This window comes from Salvelinus namaycush, chromosome 42, assembly GCF_016432855.1.
Source record: "Salvelinus namaycush isolate Seneca chromosome 42, SaNama_1.0, whole genome shotgun sequence".
NCBI classification, from domain to species: domain Eukaryota; kingdom Metazoa; phylum Chordata; class Actinopteri; order Salmoniformes; family Salmonidae; genus Salvelinus; species Salvelinus namaycush.
In genome coordinates this window covers 1,162,239-1,186,504 of record NC_052348.1, presented here as the reverse complement: position 1 = coordinate 1,186,504, position 24,266 = coordinate 1,162,239, and the positions used below count along the sequence as shown (strand labels likewise).

General features: G+C 41.0%; 1 protein-coding gene across 1 annotated transcript in view; it reads right to left on the bottom strand.

The window, feature by feature from the left end:
- Positions 1-24,005, bottom strand: part of LOC120034983 (transmembrane protein 131-like) — a 244,245-nt gene extending 220,240 nt beyond the window's left edge. Inside the window, exons 1-3 of the mRNA XM_038981709.1 lie at positions 23,855-24,005; positions 22,908-22,978; positions 3,151-3,191 (exon numbers count right to left, since the gene is read on the bottom strand). Coding sequence (XP_038837637.1) covers positions 3,151-3,191; positions 22,908-22,978; positions 23,855-23,978 — 236 coding nt within the window. The 5' untranslated portion in view covers positions 23,979-24,005. The remainder of the gene's footprint in view (positions 1-3,150; positions 3,192-22,907; positions 22,979-23,854) is intronic.
- Between the last annotated feature and the right edge of the window lie 261 nt (positions 24,006-24,266).

The following is a 24,266-nucleotide window of genomic DNA, read 5'->3' as shown; positions in this document are numbered from 1 at the left end:
AGCCTATTTATAGCATACCTGATAATATGGACCATGCATAGGCTATATACTGCACATGGCCAAATATGTTAAATTTATTTTACCAATGTGTTATTGGGCAAATTTCTGGGAGGGGGAAATTCTATTTTAGATACCTTATTTTTATTTATTTTGGAGTAGAATGTCCTTTAGAATGTCCTTCACCAGAACTGATCTCCTCAGTCCTCCTACATACAAATTATAGGAGGGGACCCCCCCACCCCCACTGCTACAAATCTTTCCAGAGGACCCGTGTGATAGTTGTGTTGGATAAATAAGATGCATGATGACTAACGAATATACACAGGCCAATTTAAATATACTAAATTACGCAAATGTACCTATAGACCGATAAGCATGACGGTCAAATGTACATCGACTGATAAGTCCATCAATGAATAAAAAGCATCATCTTGCGATGGGATTTTTTTTCTCCCAGGCATTTTGGCCGGCAACAGTTTTATCCATGAGCTTTTCATTATAATTTTTGGGGCAAATCCCGGCAATTGTTTGTTAACGCAAACCCTGACACACACACACAAACAACAAGGTCATTGGCCCCCGTCCCGCTGCCCCTATCTCCAGCCTGTTCTCCAGGTGGGAGAAGAGTGATGGCACCTTGTGTCAAGAGGTTTGATAATCCAGGCCCTGGAGCCTCAGTCCTGGAGGGGATTCAACCAGCCCTACCTGTCCCCACTTTCTATCACTTCTCTGGGCTCAGAGACACTTCCACACTGGGTCTAGAGGGACTATGCCTGAGGAAATCAACAGCTATTTGAAGCTAAAATCAATGGTGCATCCAGTTAGCTCGTATTAGCTACTGATAGGGAGATTGTAGGAAGTCATTAATGGGCATTTTGCCAGTGGTGGAAAAAGTACTCAATTGTCATATTAAAAATAAAGATACCTTAATAGAAAATGACTCAAGTAAAAGTGAAAGTCACCCAGTAAAATACTACTTGAGTAAAAGTCTAAAAGTATTTGGTTTTAAATATACTTAAGTATAAAAAGTAAATGGAATTGCTAAAAATGTACTTAAGTATCAATAGTAAAAATATAAACTATTTCAAATTCCTTACATTAAGCAAACCAGACAGCACAATTTTTTACAAATGCAGCATTTGTGTTCGTCCTTCAGATCAGAGGCAGTAGGGATGACCAGGGATGTTCTCTTGATAAGTGTGTGAATTGGACCATTTTCCTGTCAAAATGTAATGAGTACTTTTGGTTGTCAGGGACAATGTATGGAGTAAAAAGTATATTATTTTCTTTAGGAATGTAGTGAAATAAAAGTAATGTACAGATACCCCCAAAAACTACTTTAGCACTTTAAAGTATTTTTACATAAGTACTTTACCCCACTGCATTTTGCTGCTGAGGAGCGCAGCACTGTTTAGTATCAAATTCAATTTAGTGTTGTTGAATGTTAGCCCTGTCCAAGGCATCAACACCTTCCCAGTGTGTTTGTACTGGGGGACATTTTTAGCAACTGCCTAAGTTGTAGGCTAGGTTAGCTACGTGTTAGCTGGTAAGGCTCCCGAGTGGAGCAGCAGTCTAAGGCACGGCTCTCAGTGCAAGAGGCGTCACTACAGTCCCTGGTTCGAATCCAGGCTGTATCACATCCGGCCGTGATTAGGAGTCCCGTAGGGCGGCGCACAATTGGCCCAGCGTTGTTCAGGTTTGGCCGGGGTAGGCAGTCATTGTAAATAACAATTTGTTCTTAACTGACTTGCCTAGTTGAATAAAGGTTAAATAAAAATAAATCAAATGCCATACAAAACATCATTCATTTTAGGGCGTTGTGAGCAAGCAACTGGAGTCCCTTACAGTGCCACAGTGACAAGTTGAGTACACACAGGAGACTCAGGGCTCTGTCTCTTGACTGTCAGGGGGCTTTTAGAAGAAGCTGACACTAACCAGCAGTGCACAGCTTGCCAGCAGTGGCTGTCATGACAATTCCAGCTATATGTTAGATCAGAAAGAACTTTAGAAGAAGAATTTTGATAGCAAAAGAAGTCCCAGTTCAGACTTGTCGTCAACTCTTGTAATGTCATTCTCTAGTCACTAGTGCTATGGCTAACCAGAAAACACAAGAATAGGCCTATATGAACAGTATCAATGCGCTTGAATGTGGAACGTTACTTAGGAGACTAGTCCATGTCCTCACTCCTTCAGTCATTGCCAAGCCAGTTCATTTTGTTATCTTAAACGCAGCACCAGGGTCAACACTTCAAATGAGCTATTGGCATCTATGCTTCCAGTCTTTCATGTAACAAGAACACATTTAACTGCCTTCAAGATGTATAGCATATCAACGTTCTATTCGATAAGAAAAGAGACACTGCCCATTCTGGAGTGAAACAAAAAAGTCTGGTCAGATGGACCTCTACTGCATTTTCTTTAAAGGAGTACTAAAATGTGTCTGGAATGCAGTACTGTGCCGCTCTTTCGCTTTCTCCCCACTCTCTCACTCGTGTTCACGGCCCCACACTCAAACCAACATAAACGCCACACCATATTGAAAAGGCCCCAATATGGACCTCTTAGAACCCCCTCTGAATCGCGAGTGTCTAACACAACATATAGGCTAGGCATAGCCTTCAGTACACAATGAATAAATGCACACAACATAGATACAATTTATATGAATGCATACACACAATATAAATGCATCGGAATACGTGTAGGCTACGCATTACAGTGTATGTGAATGTGTGTGACAAGTCAAAATGATGCATGATTTAACGACACAAATCTTATTCCACTCTGCACACCACCCCCGCTTTTCTGTCTTCCGCCCACTTTGGTTCTCTCATCTGAAAGATGCACACCTGTCATAGTCTGAGCTTCGATTAAACTGCATACCGCTGCAGTGGTTTGTTTCCATAGTCCTAACTTACCTACACTTCGCTGTTTCTACATTTTAATATTCTGTTCTTCATTCTCACTGTCAGTGGACTGTTCTCTCCACTCAGGGAGCAAATACTTTCTGATCATGGCGGGATATTATTTCTCTGCAATTTTTCTCACCTATGATTGTTGTGTGTTGTGGTGTGCGTGAAACAAATGAGTAACATAACAAGGATGTTGATTTCTGATTGCCAAGGGATATCAGGGATTAGAAGAGCTTACCTCTCTTCCAGTGGAAGACTGTCTTTGCTGCGCTCTTCCACCTGCGTAGACAAGCAAACAAAGCAACTAAATTACAAAACAACTACATCAAGACATAGCAGGTTAAAGAATGTATATTTGTCTTGTAATTACAGTTTAGCCTAATCGTTTCTATATTGAGTCAAATGTATTATAGTGCAAATTCATATTTCAGTGCATTAGTAGTATTTCAGTATTTGATCATGAATAAACAATGGACAAATATAATTAATCAAGTGTGTTAGGCTTACATAAACCCAAATGTATCAACAAATTAGCTGCCGTCTATGTTTGTATTTTTAAAACATTTCTGTTTTGGATAAAAGGAATTCTGTATGAAAAAAGACAACATCAACATGACCAGCTTTCTAAAACATTTCTGTTTTGGATAAAAGGAATTCTGTATGAAAAAAGACAACATCAACATGACCAGCTTTCTAAATGCGCCTCAGGTGAATGGTGGCCCATTATGACAACACTGACACTCAAAGCAGGTAGATGGGTACATTATGTAAAAACCCAACGATAAAGCCTTGAGCCTTGAGTTCCTTATTTTTTTGTGCTGGTGACAGTAGGTGCACTTGATTCAGCAGCCCTAGCGCCAGGATGGCAAAGTGTCCCCATTTGAACCATTTAATGTGTCTTAAGATAGAACCTGCCTACCCGGCAGGCACAGAGAACAAATCAAAGTGCACCTATAGACCTACTGCTGGCCAATCAGATAGCTCAGATCAACGTGTCTGCAGTTTCCTCGCACCATAGACTGTAAAAAGAAGCCTCTGACAGCAAAGTTGATAATGTGAGATTTCAAAATGTGAGATTTTGCTATCAGCTGGAAGACGGTTTCTCCTTTTGTCAGCGGAGAGATGGTGAGTCGGGTGACAGGCAGCATCACCGATGCTCCCTCCCTCCCCTCAGACTGACCATCAGATGCAGGCTATCAGTCCAGTAAATAAAAAGATCCATACGCAACAAAAAGCTTATTTCTCTCAAATGTTGTGCACAAATTTGTTTACATCGCTGTTAGTGAGCATTTTTCCTTAGCCAAGATAATCCATCCACCTAACAGGTGTGGCATATCAAGAAGCTCATTTAACAGCATGATCATAACACAGGTGCACCTTGTGCTGGGGACAATAAAAGGCCACTTTAAAATGTGCAGTTTTTGTCACATCACAATGCTGCAGATGTCTCGTGTTTTGAGAGAGCGTGCAATTGGCACGCTGACTGCAGGAATGTCCACCAGAGCTGTTGCCAGAGAATTGAATGTTCATTTCTCTAATATATAGGCTTATGTTTTAGAGAATTTGGTAGTACGTCCAACTGGCCTCACAACCCTAGATCACGTGTATCCACGCCAGCCCAGGAACTCCACAACTGGCTTCCTGTTTTGTTTTTTTATCTAGGGCGCAAGCATTTTGTCTTGAAAATATAATGTCAACATTCAGAGAGGCTCCAAAGCTGACTGGTTATGGAGTAGCCTATGTTATGGGACCATACTTGTTTCAAAGTCAAAATGACACTCGGATTTTTGCAGCAGGACCAGGTGTGCGCAAGAGGTCATAGATGACTATTGTATGTCCTCCTGATGCAAATCTTGTGTGTGCAAGGGCATTGTGTTGATTGACAGGCCCTGTCCTGACACTACCCATAGTCCCTATATCTCTAGACACTGAGTAGATCTAAAAGGATAGGATAGGTATATGCCATATATACAATGAGTATACCAAACATTAGGAACACCTTCCGAATGTTGAGTTGCAGCCCCCCCTTTTGCCATCAGAACCTTTTTCTCGTTCCACAGGGATGCTTGTCCCATGTTGACACAACTGTGGGAAGCATTGGAGTTAAGTTGGCTGGATGCCTTTTGGGTGGTGGACCATTCTTGATACACACGGGAAACTGTTGAGCGTGAAAAACCCAGCAGCGTTGCAGTTCTTGACACAAACTGGTGAACCTGGCACCTACTACCATACCCCGTTCAAAGGCACTAAAATATTTTGTCTTGCCCATTCATCCTCAATGGCACATATGCACAATTCATGCCTCAAGGCTTAACAATTATTATTTAACCTGTCTTCTCCCCTTCATCTACACTGATTGAAGTGGATTTAACAAGTGACATCAATAAAGGATCATAGCTTTCACCTGCTCAGTCTTTGCCATGGAAAGAGCAGGTGTTATGTTTTGTACACTCAGTGTATATGGTAAAAATAACTAATTTCATCATGCTTATCAGAGGGAAAGGAGAAGGTACTTCCATAGTGCTTATAGGCCAACCTATGTAATTATTTCATATCTAGGCTACATTAGTGTATATGGGTTCATTTAGGGACAGTTTCTTGATAGGGCCTTTGTTCACTGCAACGTGGGTCTTCATGCATACCTAGGGGTCACTATTCGAAAGCCTTGACCAGGCAATCAAATCTAATTCTATTTGTCACATGCGCCGGTGTAGACCTTAACGTGAAATGCTTACTTACAAACCCTGAACCAACAATGCAGTTCAAGAAGAGTTAAGAAAAAATTTACCAAACAAACTAAAGTAGAAAATGAAATAAAAAGTAACAATAACGATGCTATAAACGGGGTACCGGTGCCGAGTCAATGTGCGGGGGTACAGTTTAGTCGAGGTAATTGGTACATGTAGGTAGGGGTAAAGTGACTATGTTTAGATAACAAACAGCGAGTAGCAGCAGAGTAAAAACAAGGGGGGGGGGTCTTGTCGACCAAGACACAAAACTGTGATAAAGTGCCAATTTACACTGAACAAAAATATAAATGCAAGTGGGTTGGCTGAAATAAAAGATCCCAGAAATTTTCCATACGCACAAAAGCTTATTTCTCTCAAATTTAGTACACACATTTGTTTACATCCCTGTTAGTGAGCATTTCTTCTTTGCCAAGATAATCCATCCACATAACAGGCATATCAAGAAGCTGATTAAAAATCATGATCATTACACAGGTGTACCTTGTGCTGGGGACAATCAAACGCCACTAAAATGAGTAGGTTTTTCACACAATGCTGACTGCAGGAATGTCCCATGAGCTGTTGCTAGAGAATTGAATATTAGTTTTAGAGAATTTGGCAGTATATGTCCAACTGGCCTCACAACCGCAGACCACATGTATGGCGTTGTGTGGGCGAACGGTTTGCTGATGTCAACGTTGTGAACATGGTGGCAGTGGATGTACAGTGGGGCAAAAAAGTATTTAGTCAGCCATCAATTGTGCAAGTTCTCCCACTTAAAAAGATGAGAGGCCTGTAATTTTCATCATAGGTACACTTCAACTATGACAGACAAAATGAGAAAAAAAAAACAGAAAATCACATTGTAGGATTTTTTATGAATTTATTTGCAAATTATGGTGGAAAATAAGTATTTGGTCAATAACAAAAGTTTATCTCAATACTTTGTTATATACCCTTTGTTGGCAATGACAGAGGTCAAACGTTTTCTGTAAGTCTTCACAAGGTTTTCACACACTGTCGCTGGTATTTTGGCCCATTCCTCCATGCAGATCTCCTCTAGAGCAGTGATGTTTTGGGGCTGTTGCTGGGCAACACGGACTTTCAACTCCCTCCAAAGATTTTCTATGGGGTTGAGATCTGGAGACTGGCTAGGCCACTCCAGGACCTTGAAATGCTTCTTACGAAGCCACTCCTTCGTTGCCCGGGCGGTGTGTTTGGGATCATTGTCATGCTGAAAGACCCAGCCACGTTTCATCTTCAATGCCCTTGCTGATGGAAGGAGGTTTTCACTCAAAATCTCACGATACATGGCCCCATTCATTCTTTCCTTTACACGGATCAGTCGTCCTGGTCCCTTTGCAGAAAAACAGCCCCAAAGCATGATGTTTCCACCCCCATGCTTCACAGTAGGTATGGTGTTCTTTGGATGCAACTCAGCATTCTTTGTCCTCCAAACACGACGAGTTGAGTTTTTACCAAAAAGTTATATTTTGGTTTCATCTGACCATATGACATTCTCCCAATCTTCTTCAGGATCATCCAAATGCACTCTAGCAAACTTCAGACGGGCCTGGACACGTCTCGCACTGCAGGATTTGAGTCCCTGGCGGCTTAGTGTGTTACTGATGGTAGGCTTTGTTACTTTGGTCCCAGCTCTCTGCAGGTCATTCACTAGGTCCCCCCGTGTGGTTCTGGGATTTTTGCTCACCGTTCTTGTGATAATTTTGACCCCACGGGGTGAGATCTTGCGTGGAGCCCCAGATCGAGGGAGATTATCAGTGGTCTTGTATGTCTTCCATTTCCTAACGATTGCTCCCACAGTTGATTTCTTCAAACCAAGCTGCTTACCTATTGCAGATTCAGTCTTCCCAGCCTGGTGCAGGTCTACAATTTTGTTTCTGGTGTCCTTTGACAGCTCTTTGGTCTTGGCCATAGTGGAGTTTGGAGTGTGACTGTTTGAGGTTGTGGACAGGTGTCTTTTATACTGATAACAAGTTCAAACAGGTGCCATTAATACAGGTAACGAGTGGAGGACAGAGGAGGCTCTTAAAGAAGAAGTTACAGGTCTGTGAGAGCCAGAAATCTTGCTTGTTTGTAGGTGACCAAATACTTATTTTCCAAATAAATTCATAAAAAATCCTACAATGTGATTTTCTGGATATGTTTTTCTAATTTTGTCTGTCATAGTTGAAGTGTACCTATGATGAAATTTACAGGCCTCTCTCATCTTTTTAAGTGGGAGAACTTGCACAATTGGTGGCTGACTAAATACTTTTTTGCCCCACTGTATATCTGTATTCCCAGTCATGTGAAATCCATAGATTATGGCCTAATTTATTTATTTCAAGTGACTGATTTCCTTATATGAACTGTAACTTAGTAAAGTCTTTGAAATTGTTGCATTTTTGTTCAGTATAGTTGAAGGGCGGGGTGCTTTAGTGTAGGTTAATCTATCTAGCCTATATGACGTTGTATGCATATAGGCCTAGTCACTCATGGATCAAACTCAATTTAAACATTTTACAAAGCATGGGAATTGTGATATATTGTTTTTGGGGGGGGGGCTGTGTTCACACAGGCAACCCAATTCTTTAGCTTTTTCCCACTAATTGGTCTTTTGACCAATCACATCATATCTTTTTAAGTCAGATCTTTTTCAGAGGTGATTCGTCAAAAGACCAATTTGTGGAGAAGAAAAAAAATCTGAATTGTGCTGCTTATCTAAACACTAAACACTAAACACTCATCTTGAACTGCGATGTTACGACAATTCCAATGGAATACCTAGGCTAGGCCTATCTATTGTAAAACCAGTTTGGACATCAGCGCATTTAGGCATAAAAGCTATTCGGGGAAACAGATGTATTTCCTTCCCATTAAGACAAGATATTACAACAGATAATAGGTTGTTCCATGAAATGTGCATTTTGCGCCCGTTTGACATTTTAAGTAGAAATTGTTGAATTTAAGTCTGTTATATTAAAATGAAGTTCCCATTAATATAGAAAACATGGAGAATTGAATAAATCAGACTTGCAATCCATGCACCCCTTGCAGTCTGCATACACATACTAGCACATGCACTCTACACACAAGTACATATGGATTGTGTGTTGTAGATATGTGGTAGTAGAGTAGTGGGCCCGAGGACACACACACACACCTGTTGTAAAATGTAATATGTTTAATTGTACAAATACCAATCTAGCCTATCAGCTCCTGACGGCTGAAGTTTGTACCTAGAGTCTTCTACCTTTCAGTCTCTGCAGTTGGGAAATACATGATTTGATATTGGTCTAATCCTAAATGCTGATGGGTTAAAACCGCATTCCAGACAGTGTCTATTCCACAAGTTACCACCGGCTAAATCTATGACATTAAAACGCCTAATTACTCTATTCCATCTGATTGCGCAATCAACGGTCTCTCTCATCAGCCCAGCAAGGCAATTTATAAACTTGATCTCCACTACATCTCACATTTAATTCAGACTAACAGGCTGACGACGCAAAATACATTTAGAAATCTATATTATTCAATTATTGCACCCACACTGCTCACGCGCATCTGCATTGCCAAGGGCTAAAATAGAAGTCAGTTCTATTTCTGACACAGATCGTGCTGCAAGTCCTGCCTCTCCCATCTCCTCATTGGTTTATAGAAGCAGGTACCCACGTGCCATTTCCTCATTGGTTATACCCACGTGGGTGACTGAAAGATGAACTAGGTCAGTGGTTGTAATGCACCTCATTTATGAAAGTTGCCAATCGAAATATAAAGTCCAGATTAGAAAAAGCCTGGAAGGAAGAGAGATGACTAGAAACGATACGGTTGACCGTTTTGTGTGGATTAATTGTCGGAGTAGAGGACCTTGTGCATTTCGGGTAAAATAACTCAATGTTTATATCCCAGGACAATTTAGCTAGTAACAGCAAGCTACCTAAATAGGACAAATTAGCTAGCAAGTGCAAGCTAGCTAGCTAAATTGCCATACATGTTTAATGCTTGTCGACCTGTCCCCAAATTAATGTAATTGGTTCAGTTTGTTTTGATATTTTAACCTGCGTGTCGTGATCGCGTTTGGTGTGGGGGGACAAAATAAATGTATGCACGATGGGCCGGTTTGGGTTCCGTGTAACATTTGGTTTTCAACAGCAGAGACTTGTATAAACCTTGGTGTCTGTCTCTCCGACATTTGCAACATTGTTTCAATATTCAAATTCCATCTCCAGTAATGAAGGTGTCGGGACGAGACAGGCAGGCAGCGTTTCTCAGCCAGTTGAAATCATGAATCAGCTGGCATCATTTTTGAAGTGATTGTGTTAGCTGTGTTGTTGGCTAGCTCCTCTGAACATCAGTGTCCTTACGAGAGAACACATTTTCAATGCCAGCCGAATTCGCACCTCATTAGCTCATTGTTATCGATGTATCCAAATAAATGTCACTGGAAAACAGTTTAACCTCTTGAAATGTAAAGGAAAAATTTAGATTTCCACCTAAATTGACATACCCAAAAGTAACTGCTATTCATGTGTAATTTCATGATTCTGACATGCCAAAACGTGGTATATTTGGAAAGACGACATCTGGGAGATTATAAAGAAATGATCAGAAGATAGGAGTTACGTAGTTCAGAATAAACAAGAACAAGCACACAAAATAACCTGTTTTTGTATTTTGAAAGTCATCTTTCATTGACAAGCAATAAGTTAATTATTGATGCCCAGAGCTGGAAACACATCAGATGGCTTCCACAACAAGTGAACAATATCAGAAAAAAAGGAATTGATAGACCTAACAACTAGAAATGGGCAGATGTTTTAGTAAGTGGTGTCAGCTGTGGTCACGGGACATTTGGTATTGTGTCCCTAAACCTCTCCAAAGTGGCATATGTCTGTAAATTATATAATTCCAGCGCTATTACATATTTGCAATCCCTAAATGCTATTTGTTCAGTATAATAACAATTTCTACCATATCAACCTCACTCAAACAGTGTGGTGGTGTTATAGGGTATCCAGGGTACATTCAAGTGTCCTTTCAACCTCTCCAAAGTGTCCGAATGTGGTAATTGCACTGTTTTTGCTCACTGGAAGTGCCTAAAAGTTATTGTTCACTATAAAAAAACAAATTTCTACAACACCAACCTCTCTCAAACATTGCGGTGGTGTCAGGGTGACATACAGGGGATACCCAAGTGTTTTTTCAACCTCTCAAGTTTCTGAACGTTTAGCCTACGCATATCCAATATATAGTCCCACATACAAATGAACTATTTACAAAAACAATATAAAAGCAACAGATACACAATTTCTTTTATTTTTAAATGTCTTATCAAACAAACTTGGATACACACGTGTCCTTCACTAAAAAAGGTGCAAAAATAGAAATAATCGGAACTATTTACAAAAATGGCATTCGTGTTCGTTTTACATCCCAGGTGTAGATGATTAGATTCCACTTTCACTGTAGCTTGTGCATGTCATGATAGGCTTTGAAGCAGTCCCTTTCTGCCAGGAAACAAAAAGAACACTGGCATTTCAGACAGAAGATGTGGCATTTCAACCTCCCCCCATGTTTTGTGCAACGTTTGGAGTTCCTTTGTCTTTTGGCATGTGTGTTGGATAGTGGCGCTCACCTTGAGTGGGGAGGGGGGGAGGTCTTGTGATGGTTGTGAGGTTGCTTTGGGCCTCCAATTCTGCAATTTCCAACACCAGCTGCACTTGGAACTGGGTGAGAGGGGTTTGACCTTTTGCTTTGGCCATCTGCTTTCAGAGAATGAAAGCCTTTACTGTTGCTATGTCCACAAAGTGAAAAAAAAATATATATCTTCTAACACTTCCTGGTCTTGTGGAGGACCTGGTCATAGCTTATCAGAGCATTAGATAATTCCCCATGCTGGAATTGTAGTCCTTCACAGAAACGGGGACATTCTTCCTCACCCATGCCCCATTGGCATTTTTCACCCTCCTTGAGACATGGTCATTATTGAATGCCTTATGCTGTCTGGTGAGCATGGTTACTTAGCTAGTGTCCTTTCATTTCACAAAAAGCAGCTTGTTAGTCCTGATCCAATGTATGGTCCCCCTCTCTGATGTCTTTGTCATGTCATTTACCTTGGTCTAGGGGAAAATGATTCTGTTAGCATGAATGGTGCCACAAGCCACTATTTTCTTTTTCAAGAGGTCTATGAAAAGTGGATTAAATAACCATCAGACGGGGTGATTGAAACTACAGTGGGGGTGGTTGAAGAGGAATGGGGACTCTGTCGAGTGGTGGATGTAGAACCATCAGACGGGGTGATGGCCGTAGCAGTGGGGGGGTGAAGACCTTGACCTGCGGAGCGCTTGCTGGGAAGGGGTGCTCCCAAACGTCATCATCCAAATTGTCTGCATCCTCCACTCTGTGGTGAATAAAATAAAGATAGTTGTAAGACACAGAATTACAGTTGACTAAAATGTACAAAATGACATTACTGTAAAGTAAAAACACCAACCTTATCTGTATAGTGATGCACATAGGTGTGAAGCACACACACAATGCAAACAGTAACACTTGAGACAAAGGCAGAGGTGGGAACCACAAATAACCAATTGCCGTGAGAGCTCAGGGGCCTCTCCAAAGATACAAGGATGAAAGTAAACAATGAACTAAAATGAAAACAGACAGTAACTACTTTGGAATTATATAACATTGAAATTACATAGGCCTATGTAAACTAAATCCAAAGCACAAAAAGCAGACAACTTACAAAAAAACAAAATACATAATAAATTAGCTACATGAAGTCATGAAAATAATTTACTTACAGATCTTAAAATGGATCCAATCCTTCTAGAAAATCCTTCTTCGTCAGCTGAGTCTAAATCCCCTTTGTCCAAATCGCTCGACCAATATTTTATTCAAAGCTTCAAAACTCAGCAAAAAAAGAAACATCCTCTCACTGTCAACTGCGTTTATTTTCAGCAAACTTAACATGTGTAAATATTTGTATGAACATAAGATTCAACAACTGAGACAAACTGAACAAGTTCCACAGACATGTGACTAACAGACATGGACTAATGTGTCCCTGAACAAAGGGGGGGATCAAAATCAAAAGTAACAGTTAGTATCTGGTGTGACCACCAGCTGCATTAAGTACTGCAGTGCATCTCCTCCTCATGGACGGCACCAGAAATGGACCTAGCCCTATCCAACAGGTCCCAGACGTGCTCAATGGGATTGAGATCCGGGCTCTTCGCTGGCCATGGCAGAACACTGACATTCCTGTCTTGCAGGAAATCACGCACAGAACGAGCAGTATGGCTGGTTGCATTGTCATGCTGGAGGGTCATGTCAGGATGAGCGGCAACATATTTTTGATGCGCAAAGATAGTCACTCTGTGGACATTCGATTTTGCCATTAAGTCATACATAATCAGATAACATTGGCAATAGGCTAGATTTGTTCCTACCAACCTAAGTATTAACTTGATACCCCCAAGAAGCTATAGCTAAAACACAGACCAAATCGAAGCTTACCTTGTAAGATGATGTTTGCTGTAAACGTTGTGTAAAATAAACATTTTGACTCTCGGCGCCGGTAATCAATAATGGTAGGTCACAGGCAGACAAATAATGTATCCTCATGATTTGTGGAGTCCCGGCTTTGGTGTGTATCAACGTATTCCTTGTTTATGCTTCATAACCTAACCAGAACGTAAGTAGCAGCCATCTTTAAATAATGTAATTGGCTCGGCCTGCCCTTACATATTAGTATGCCCATATATGGTTGTAAGTCGCACCAAAGATTTTGAAGGCACCAATCAATAGCCAAGATACTCAGCTTTCTGCAGACACCCTGCTTTTGCAGATAGGGGCTACCGTTCTCATACCAGACTGAACTGAATAATAGGCTCCCAAATATGGGACCTTTACATCTAAGAGGTTAAACAAATGCAGCTACTGTTGTTATTCTGCCTGAATTGTTTGACGTGACTAAATTAGCAGAAGTTGGCTAGCTAGCAAGCAAGGGATAAGAATGTTGCCAGCCAGTACGGCAAATGGAACATTTAGAACGATTGACTGGGTCGCGTCTCTAGCAACCGAAACGATCGAACGAACAACCAGCCGGGTTGTGTAGCATCCCTAGATTTGTGTGTCGGGACTATATGTTGTGGAAGGAAGAAGTATGAATAAATTCATCAAAATAATATTTTAATTAACTATGTCAATCATTATTTGAATATGTTGGTAACCCATTGTATGAAAGTGATAATGCCCTCGAAGCCGGTGTTTGGAGGATATACAGTGCACTCGGAAACTACTAAGACCCCTCAACTTCTCCCACATTTTGTTACATTAGCCTTATTCTCAAATGGATTAAATACTTTTCCCCTCCCCTCAATCTACACACAATACCCCATCCATAATGACAAAGCGAAAACAGGTTTAGAAATGTTCGCAAATGTATTACAAATAAAAAAAAAATAGAAACCTTATTTAGATTAGTATTCAGACACTTTGCTATGAGTCTCCAAAATTAAGCTCAGGTGCATCCTGTTTCCATTGATCATCCTTGAGATCTTTATACAAATTGGAGTCCACATGTGGTAAATTCAATTCATTGGACATGATTTGGAAAGACACACAACTGTCTATGTAAGGTCCCAAAGTTCACAATGCATGTCAGAGCAAAAACCAAGCAATGAAGTCGAAGGAATTGTCTGTAGAGCTCCGAGACATAATTGTGTCGAGGCACAGATCTGGGGAAGGGTACCAAAACATTTCTGCAGCATTGAAGGTCCCCAAGAACACAGTGGCATCCATCATTCTTAAATGGAAGAAGTTTGGAACCACCAAGACTCTTCCTAGAGCTGACCGTCTGGCCAATGAGCAATCGGGGGAAAAGGGCCTTGGTCAGGGAGGTGACCAAGAACCCGATGGTCACTGACAGAACTCCAGAGTTCCTCTGTAAAGATGGGAGAATCTTCCAGAAGGACAACCATCTCTGCAGCACTCCACCAATCAGGCCTTTATGGTAGAGTGGCCAGTTGGTAGCCACTCCTCAGTAAAAGGCACATGACAGCCCACTTGGAGTTTGCTAAAAGGCACCTAAAGGACTAAACAAGATTCTCTGGTCTGATGAAACCATTGAACTCTTTCGCCTGAATGACAAGTGTCACATCTACAGGAAACCTAGCACCATCCCTACATTGAAGTATGGTGGCGGTAGCATCATGCTGTTTGGATGTTTTTCAGCGACTGGGAGAGTCAGGAGTCAGGAGAGGGAAAGATGAACGGAGCAAAGTACAGAAAGATCCTTGATAAAAACCTGCTCCAGAGCGCTCAGGACCTCAGACTGGGATGAAGGTTCACCTTCCAACTGGACAATGACCCTAAGCACACAACCAAGACAACGCAGGAGTGGTTTCTGGACAAGTCTCTGAATGTCCTTGAGTGGCCCAGCCAGAGCCCGGACTTGAACTCGATCTAACATATCTGGAGAGACCTGTGCAGGTCCCCGTCCAACCTGAGAGCTTGAGAGGATCTGCAGAGAAGAATGGGAAAAACTCCCCAAATACAGGTGTGCCAAGCTTGTAGTGTCATACCCAAGAAGACTTGAGGCTGTAGTCACTGCCAAAAGGTACACTACCGTTCAAAAGTGTGGGGTCACTTAGAAATGTCCTTGTTTTCCATGAAAACGTACATGAAATGAGTTGCAAAATGAATAGGAAATATAGTCAAGACAAGTCAAGTCAATATTGACAAGGTTATAAATAATTTTTTATTGAAATAATTGTGTACTTCAAACTTTACTTTCGTCAAAGAATCCTCCATTTGCAGCAATTACAGCCTTGCAGACCTTTGGCATTCTAGTTGTAAATTTATTGAGGTAATCTGAAGACATGTCACCCCATGCTTCCTGAAGCACCTCCCACAAGCTGTATTGGCTTGATGGGCACTTCTTACATACCATACGGTCAAGCTGCTCCCACAACAGCGCAATAGGGTTGAGATCCGGTGACTCTGCTGGCCACTCCATTATAGACAGAATACCAGCTGACTGCTTCTTCCCTAAATAGTTCTTGCATACTTTGGAGCTGTGCTTTGGGTCATTGTCCTGTTGTAGGAGGAAATTGGCTCCAATTAAGCGCCGTCCACAGGGTATGGTATGGCGTTGCAAAATGGAATGATAGCCTTCCTTCTTTAAGATCCCTTTTACCTTGTACAAATCTCCCACTTTACCAACACCAAAACATCCCCAGACCATTACATTGCCTCCACCATGCTTGACAGATGGCGTCAAGCACTCCTCCAGCATCTTTTCATTTTTTCTGCGTCCCAACAATGTTCTTCTTTGTGATCCGAACACCTCAAACTTCAATTCGTCTGTCCATAACACTTTCTTTCAATCTTCCTCTGTCCAGTGTCTCGGTTCTTTTGCCCATCTTTTCTTTTTATTGGCCAGTCTGAAATATGGCTTTTTCTTTGCAACTCTGCCTAGAAGGCCAGCATCCCAGAGTCGCTTCTTCACCGTTGACGTTGAGACTGGTCTTTTGCGAGTACTATTTAATGAACCTGCCAGTTGAGGACTTGTCATGCGTCTGTTTCTCAAACTAAACACTAATGTACTTGTCCTCTTGCTCAGTTGTGCACCGGGGCCTCCCACTCCTCTTTCTATTCTGGTTAGACCCAGTTTGCGCTGTTCTGTGAAGGGAGTAGTACACAGTTTTGGTCGAGATCTTCAGTTTCTTGGCAATTTCTCACATGGAATAGCCTTAATTTCTCAGAACAAGAATGGAATGACGAGTTTCAGAAGAAAGGTCTTTGTTTCTAGCCATTTTGAGCCTGTAATCGAACCCACAAATGCTGATGCTCCAGATACTCAACTAGTCTAAAGAAGGCCAGTTTTATTGCTTCTTTAAATCAGTACAACTGTTTTCAGCTGTGCTAACAGAATTGCAAAAGGGTTTTCTAATGATCAGTTAGCTAATCCACGTTTATCATTTTAAAAGGCTAACACAACGTGCCATTGGAACACAGAAGTGATGGTTGCTGATAATGGGCCTCTGTACGCTTATGTAGATATTCCATGAAATCTGCCGTTTCCAGCTACAATAGTCATTTACAACATTAACAATGTCTACACTGTATTTCTGAAAAATTTGATGTTATTTTAATGGACAAAATAAATTGCTTAATAAAAAAAAAAAGGACATTTCTAAGTGACCCCAAACTTTTGAATGGTAGTGTACCTCAACAAAGTACTGAATAAAGGGTGTGAATACTTATGTAAATGAGATATTTCCGTTTTTTAGATTGATGAGGGAAAACGACTTAATCCATTTTAGAATAAGGCTGTAACGTAACAAAATTTGGAAAAAGTCAAGGGTTCTGAATACTTCCTTCTCGGGACTAACACCCGTGCCAATATCCTCCAAACACTTAATTTTATATAACTGCCATAACATTGCTGGACCCCCTTGGCAGCAGTAGATGGGGATCCTTAATAAATACACTGGCTTCTAAGAAGAAGATTTTAACCCACTTAACCCCAACATTTCGCCAAGTTTTTACCATCATTGTAAAGCCTTAGTTATTTTGTTGCTTTGACAAGGTCCTTTCTGAAGATTATTATTTACTTAATTTGATTAGTGATTCATTTACGTTTGTCCCTAATTTTATGGTCAACCCTTTTACGTGACATTAACTCTTTTTAATATGGTGAAACTAATTCCTTAAAAAAAATAAAAAAAACATTGAACATTAATAGTCAAATCAAAGAGTAAAAACAGAAACTGAGCGGGGGGCGCTAGAGAGCGTGCTATATTTATCTTAACCTCTCGCCACCTATAACTTCAAACATTGTCTGACACTATGACAAAGCGAAAAGGCACCAAAAAAGGGGGCGCTAAACAAGATAATTTAGATGAGACAAACAACGAACCAATTTCAACATCGCCAACCCACGAGGAGTTAGCTGAAGGTGCTAGCTCCCAAGAGCTCCCCATAGAACCTACTCCAACCTACTGGCTGCTATAAACTCACTAAGCAAGAAGGTGGGCACAAGGTTGGCTGACATCTCAAAGAGTATTTGGACTTTAACTGTGAAGACAACTAAGGGCAGGGTGCATGAGATCGAGCAGACAGTCGATCACGAGGCCAGGCTACAGGACATAAATAAACAGTGCACACCATTCAAAAATGACTAGATCACTGGCAACAAAACCAGCCAAGGGTGCGCCACCAAGGCCATTCATCGCACGGCTGCACTATCCCCAGACCAGGGATCTCATCCTCAAGCTCGACAGTCAAAAGTTCCCCCTTAACTACAACTACCAGGTTGTCTTTCTACTCAGATCTTCCTTTGGAGGTGAGTAACCAACGGAAAGAGTATGATGAGTTGCGCAAGAAATGCAGGGTCGAGGGTGGCCAACATCCGATATGGATTCCTCTTCCCAGCCCGGTTTAAGGTGACAGCCGATAGGATCAACACGTATGTTTAACAACCCAAAAGAGGCCGACCTGTTCTTGTCAAGCATGCTCCCTGGCTGAGGATACAGAACTGCTGTGTCAACCGGCTAAGTGGCCAAATATAGGCCAGGAATGTGTTTGAATTTCCTGCCTATGTCTTTTCGATCAGAAATTGGGACTTATAATGATGTTATTGCTTATATAGCATTGTTTAGCCTATCGTGTTTTAGCGCCACTCACCCCCTAACGTGAGAGTTAAGTGTTATATAATATTTGTTTATATGCGGAGCATCTATAGATGACGAGTTAGGGTGCCTAGACATGAAGCCGGAACTACGGTTTGTGTGTTAGTCAAGGAGTGCTTCGTTTGGGCAAGTCACTCAGTAATGGGACGGGAGGGGGGGGGGGTCTGTTTTATGATCACTTTTAATACAGGTGGCATGACAAGCTCCTGCACGGAGGGACGTTTTTCTTTTGAGTTTGGTATGACAGCAACAATTTGCTCTAAAATAAGAAATGCCACATAGTGACCGGGCACAGAGTAGACCTGGTGTGTTTTCACAGTGGAGGGAGAAGGGGCTCACAACAATTATACATTGATGGTCAGTTAGCTTCATTTCAACAATTACAGTGTAATAAGTTTAACATGCCAAAAAAAAAAAAATCAGATACCTCCAAATCAGGAATTACTTAAGGACACATATCCCACAGTATGGCATTAAGACAAAGAATCCTAAATTAGATAGCCTGATCCTGAAACCCCATTCAAAAGGGCCGGTCTCTAGACTGTATGATGTGCTACAGGCCCACATAGAGGTATCTACAGACACTGTTAAAAGGACTTGGGAGCAGGAACTTAGTTCAGAAATTTCAGATGAGGACTGGGTAGAAGCTCTCATGATTATAAACCACAGTTCAGTGAATGCCAGACACAACCTTTAAGGTGATACACAGGTTACATTACTCAAAACAAACTGCATAAAATATTCCTGGACACCTCACCACTGTGTGAGAGGTGCAAGCAGGATGAGGGGACGTTGACCCACTTATTTTGGACATGTCCTAAATTACATGCTTACTGGGCTCTCATTTTTGATTACTTATCTAAAGCCTTTGATAGAGTTATAGCCCCAGACCCATTGATCGCTCAGTTGATGAGAATAACCAGGAAGGGAAGGCTGTCTCTCTTTGTACTCTATTAGCCAAAAGGCTCATATTGCAATTTTGGAAATTGGAGACTATACCTACCTTTGAAATGTGGTTACGGGATTTAGGGATTGTAATGCATATGGAAAAGATTCGATGCAATACCTCCAATAGAAGTCCAATGTTTTACAAAATATGGCAGCCGATACTGGATAAATGGTCTAGTCCTGCTTCATAACTGGGTTGATAATCTGCTGCTACTCTGTGCTGCACTCGACTCAATATTTATTTTTGATTGGAGTGCAGCACATAATAGTTTTATTTTTTATGTGCGAGTTAAGTTTTGTTTTGTCTTCTAAAATGTGCCATCCCATTCAACAATACAATGAATGTCAATGTCTTTTTTATTGGAAAATAAAAAAATACTTTAAAAAAGTATAATGTTTAACAGTTAAGCTGTTTCTACTCTTTTTGGCCATTTTCTGGTGGAAAACTGAGCGTGTCGAGCATAACACGTCAACCCTGATACCCATAGAGGCTAGAATTATTTTAACAATTAAAAATGTTTGAAGCTTGCATTAAATTGCCACTCTCTGTTGCACACAACACGCTTCCATTCCCCATCACAAGGGGATTTCTGGCTGATTTAAGATGAAATCATCAACCCTGTTACAGTCAACCATGTTACTTTATTTGGCACATAATAGGCACTGACTATAGTCATTTAGTTAACCTCTTGAGATGGGAAAAGGTGTAAATTAAGTTGAACATGTGCTCTTTATGACAGAATGTTACAATTATGTGAAATCATTTTTTTGGGGGACCAAGTTGCACTCCTCAAAATGCACCGAACTGGTTGAACAACCATCCTGATAAAAAAAATATAATTTACTATTCCAATGTAATTGTCGACACCAAGATCAACCAGTTATGGTTAACAGAGGGAGTGTTTTTGGGTGGCGTGGCTAAAACAAGCCGGGATATCTTTGCACCGAATCACCTCAGTGAGCTGCTAACATCTTCTACCCAACAACAACAAACTTAAACCTGGACTGTGTACATTAGGCACCAAACGGAAGAAAATAAACTGAAATAGGAAAGGACTACCTGGACTTATTTAATAAGAAACGTTTTGCTTAGGTGTGAACCTACTGAACACAGCCAAGTGCAGGCAGATTACGTAAGAAATCAACGCAAACATTTCACATAAACCTGAGACACAGCTAGTCCATTCACAGCACAGCCCTGCCTACCTGAGCCTGACAAATACAGAGGAATGTAAACAATTTCAGCATTCGGTCAGCAACTTTAACTTGCTATCAACAGGTCCCAATAATTTGCAACCCTGACAGGATTACCTTGGTTCCCCTTTGCACTGAGCAGATGTAAACCTAACTAAAGTGTGATGCCCAGTACACATCCTTTTTTTGGTGGGAATACAAACCCCCCCCAAAAAACTGGTCCAACTTAAGTGATATTATATGTCAGGGTAAGGTTAGGAAATGGGCACCATTTCTACGTAAAAATGGAACTAGGCAAATTCTACTTCCCATCAAACAATTGAAAGCATGTTTCAGTTCTGCGCCAACTGTCAAAAGGTTTACACAACCTAAGTGACCAGGCATTTGAAAGCTTTTCAAATAGATTTTATCCTAGGTTCAATTAAAAGAAGCCTCTGCTGTCTGCAGGTATTAACGTGACAGTCCGCCGTGGCTTCACTGATAATCAGTAAAACTAAAACTGTAGTGTTGTCCTGGATTACATAACAAGTCAAACATAACAGCTGCGGCATACTTCGCCAAAATGCAAGGCACACCGCAGCACTGACACAACTCATTACTTGAAATTCGGGACGTTTCTGAGGTGTCATCATGAAACTCTTGCATCATAGTGCCAGTAATGCAGGCGAATTAAATCATATTTGCATCTATTTAGCCAACTTCATTGATTTGAATAGCTAGGTTATTTTCTCTGTAGCATAGTAAATGTTAGATATGAGATGGAGTTCAAATTAAATCATATTTTATTTGTCACATACGCCCTTAACCAAGCATTTCACGGTAAGGCTCTTCTATTCCGCGAAATAAAATCTGTTAGATATGTATGAAATGTAGATATTTCAGACAGGGCTTTGCTATGCTGTTCAGGGACACACTCTTATTGCACACTTCAGACAAGTAACAGGGCAGGCCACACGCCAGGTATCCTTGGCAAGTTCTTCCCTCCTCCATTTGGACTCCTCGCTTCAACCATAAATCCTCACTTTTCAAACAGAAACACGTTTAGCTGACTTCGCAAAATATAACAACAATGAACAGTTTGACGAATTAGAGAATACACAACAGTGATACAATGTAGCAGTAGCAAACTAATCTCCTTGATATGATTGCGCTCCAAGGCACGTCCAAACCGGAGCTAAACAACGGGGTGATATACCCATGCACATGTGAGGTGGTAGGCTTTGTGTGAAGAAATATACACTAACGTTAAAAAGTTTGGTGTCACTAAGAAATGTCCTTGTTTTTGAAAGAAAAGCACATTTTTTGTCCATTAAAATAACATCAAATTGATCAGAAATACAGTGTAGACTTTGTTAATGTTAGTAAGCTACAATAGTAAGTGACTATTGTAGCTGTAAACGGCTGAATTTTTATGGAATATCTACATAGGCCCTTTATCAGCAACCATCACTCCTGTGTTCCAATGGCACGTTGTGTTAGCTAATCCAAGTTTATCATTTTAAAAGGAGAATTGCTCATTAGAAAACCCTTTTGCAATTATGTTAGCACAGCTGAAAACAATTGTCCTGATTAAAGAAGCAATAAAACTGGCCTTCTTTAGACTAGTTGAGTATCTGGAGCATCAGCATGTGGGTTCGATTACAGGCTCAAAATGGCCAAAAACAGAATTTTTTTCAGAAACTCGACAGTCTATTCTTGTTCTGAGAAATGAAGGCTATTCCATGTGAGAAATTGACAGGAAACTGAAGATCTCATGCAACGCTGTGTACTACTCCCTTCACAGAACAGCGCAAACTGGCTCTAACCAGAATAGAAAGAGTGGGAGGCCCCTGTGCACAACTGAGCAAGAGGACAAGTACATTAGTGTCTAGTTTGAGAAACAAACAAGTACTCAACTGGCAGGTTCATTAAATAGTACCCGCAAAACACCAGTCTCAACGTCAACAGTGAAGAGGCGACTCCGGGATGCTGGCCTTCTAGGCAGAGTTGCAAAGAAAAAGCCATACCTCAGACTGACCAATAAAAAATAAAAGATTAAGATGGGCAAAAGAACACAGACACTGGACAGAGGAACTCTGCTTAGAAGGCAAGCATCCCGGAGTCGCCTCTTCACTGTTGAAGTTGAGACTGGTGTTTTGCACAGGAGTGATGGTTGCTGATAATGGGCCTCTGTAGATATTCCATTAAAAGTCAGCTGTTTCCAGCAACATTTGTCATTTACAACATTAGCAATGTCTACACTGTATTTCTGATTAATTTGATGTTATTTTAATGGACAAAAATGTTCTTTTCTTTCAAAAACAAGGACATTTCTAAGTGACCCCAAACTTTTGAACTGTAGTGTAAATGGCTGACTGTCTTTATGTAATCTGCAACTAAGGTTTATACCAGCTCAATAAATTGGGTACTGCATTTACCTGAGTTGGGACTACTGGGTCAGCATCCTCAGCTTGCCAAACCTCGACCACGCTGGACATTTGACTCAGGGCTTGGTGGGAGGGAAGAGAGGGGAAAATAGGTAAACAATGAAAAGCTTGAAGAAACAAGAACAAGAAACTCGCTGTCAAACAGATCAGATAGCGGTTAAAGAAATACTGTCTAGATAAAATGCTCTACCCAGTGTATAACCATGGAGCGTGGACAGCGCAAACGGTTGTTTGTCAACGTTTAGCATAAACTTGTGCAAATGCTTGACTGACAAAGGCGTGTATTCAACTGTCCGTGATCCCACTCCCCGAGTGTGTCTCAGGGAGAGTTGGGATATGCAAGAAATCACATTTTCAATTCACACATGCGTATTAATACACACTTGTACATGTGTTAAATAGGCCAATAAGCACCCGCCAAATGATTATTGTTATTATTAACTGGCTAGCTTGGTTTTAGGTTAGCTTGTAAACACATAGCTTTAACGTTTATAAAAGCCGAGCTATACATGTATAACATAATCAAAAAAATTGAAACATTTAAAACAGTCAAAACAATGGCATTTGGCTAGCTAACTATAATTAAACGAAGTTCCCTTGTAGCTAAGTTAGCTAGCTACTGTAAACGCGACACTTCACTGAAATAACGTTATAGCTTGCATGAACCAGCACAGGAAACTGGCCACTGATTTTTTTTTAAAGAAATACTAAATAAAATAGTCTTAGCCCTTATAAGTAAATAACGTTAGCTACATGTCTGCATACATCAACATATTTGACACTATCGTTTTTAATCTACAATACAATGGTTGCAGTAGCATTCCCGTTTTCGCATAGCGACTTGTCTTCACTGTCAACTCAGTAACGTTACTGGCAGTTCTCGCCGACATTTTCGCAATGGGTGTTTAATTATTTAAGAGAAATGTACTTCTCCAGACCTTGTAATTGAGCCCCTCCATGCTGTATGCAGGGCAAAAGTAGCTGTAGAATTCCGAGTATAATATTAATCCACGTTGTTCTGTGACAGCGGCTGCCTTGTTGGAACTCCCGTACCCCCGCCATGCTGTCCTGTTCATCTAGCAGCCTGCCTTGTGCTACGCTTGGCTTTCTCTTTCTCTCGCTCCCCCGTCTCGCAAACCCTCCCACTCTGTTCTGTTCCTCAACCCTCGCCCTCTTTCTCGCTGTGTGTGTGGAAAGTATGCGCCGACTACAGCCAAGCGGTTGCATTCATCTGCCTGCGTTGGCTGATTTTGGCACAATGAGGCTGACCAGAACATGACAAACTAAACGCACCAAATTATTAAACTGATGGGAATATCGCGTGGCCAGTCCAATGCGCAAGTAAATCTG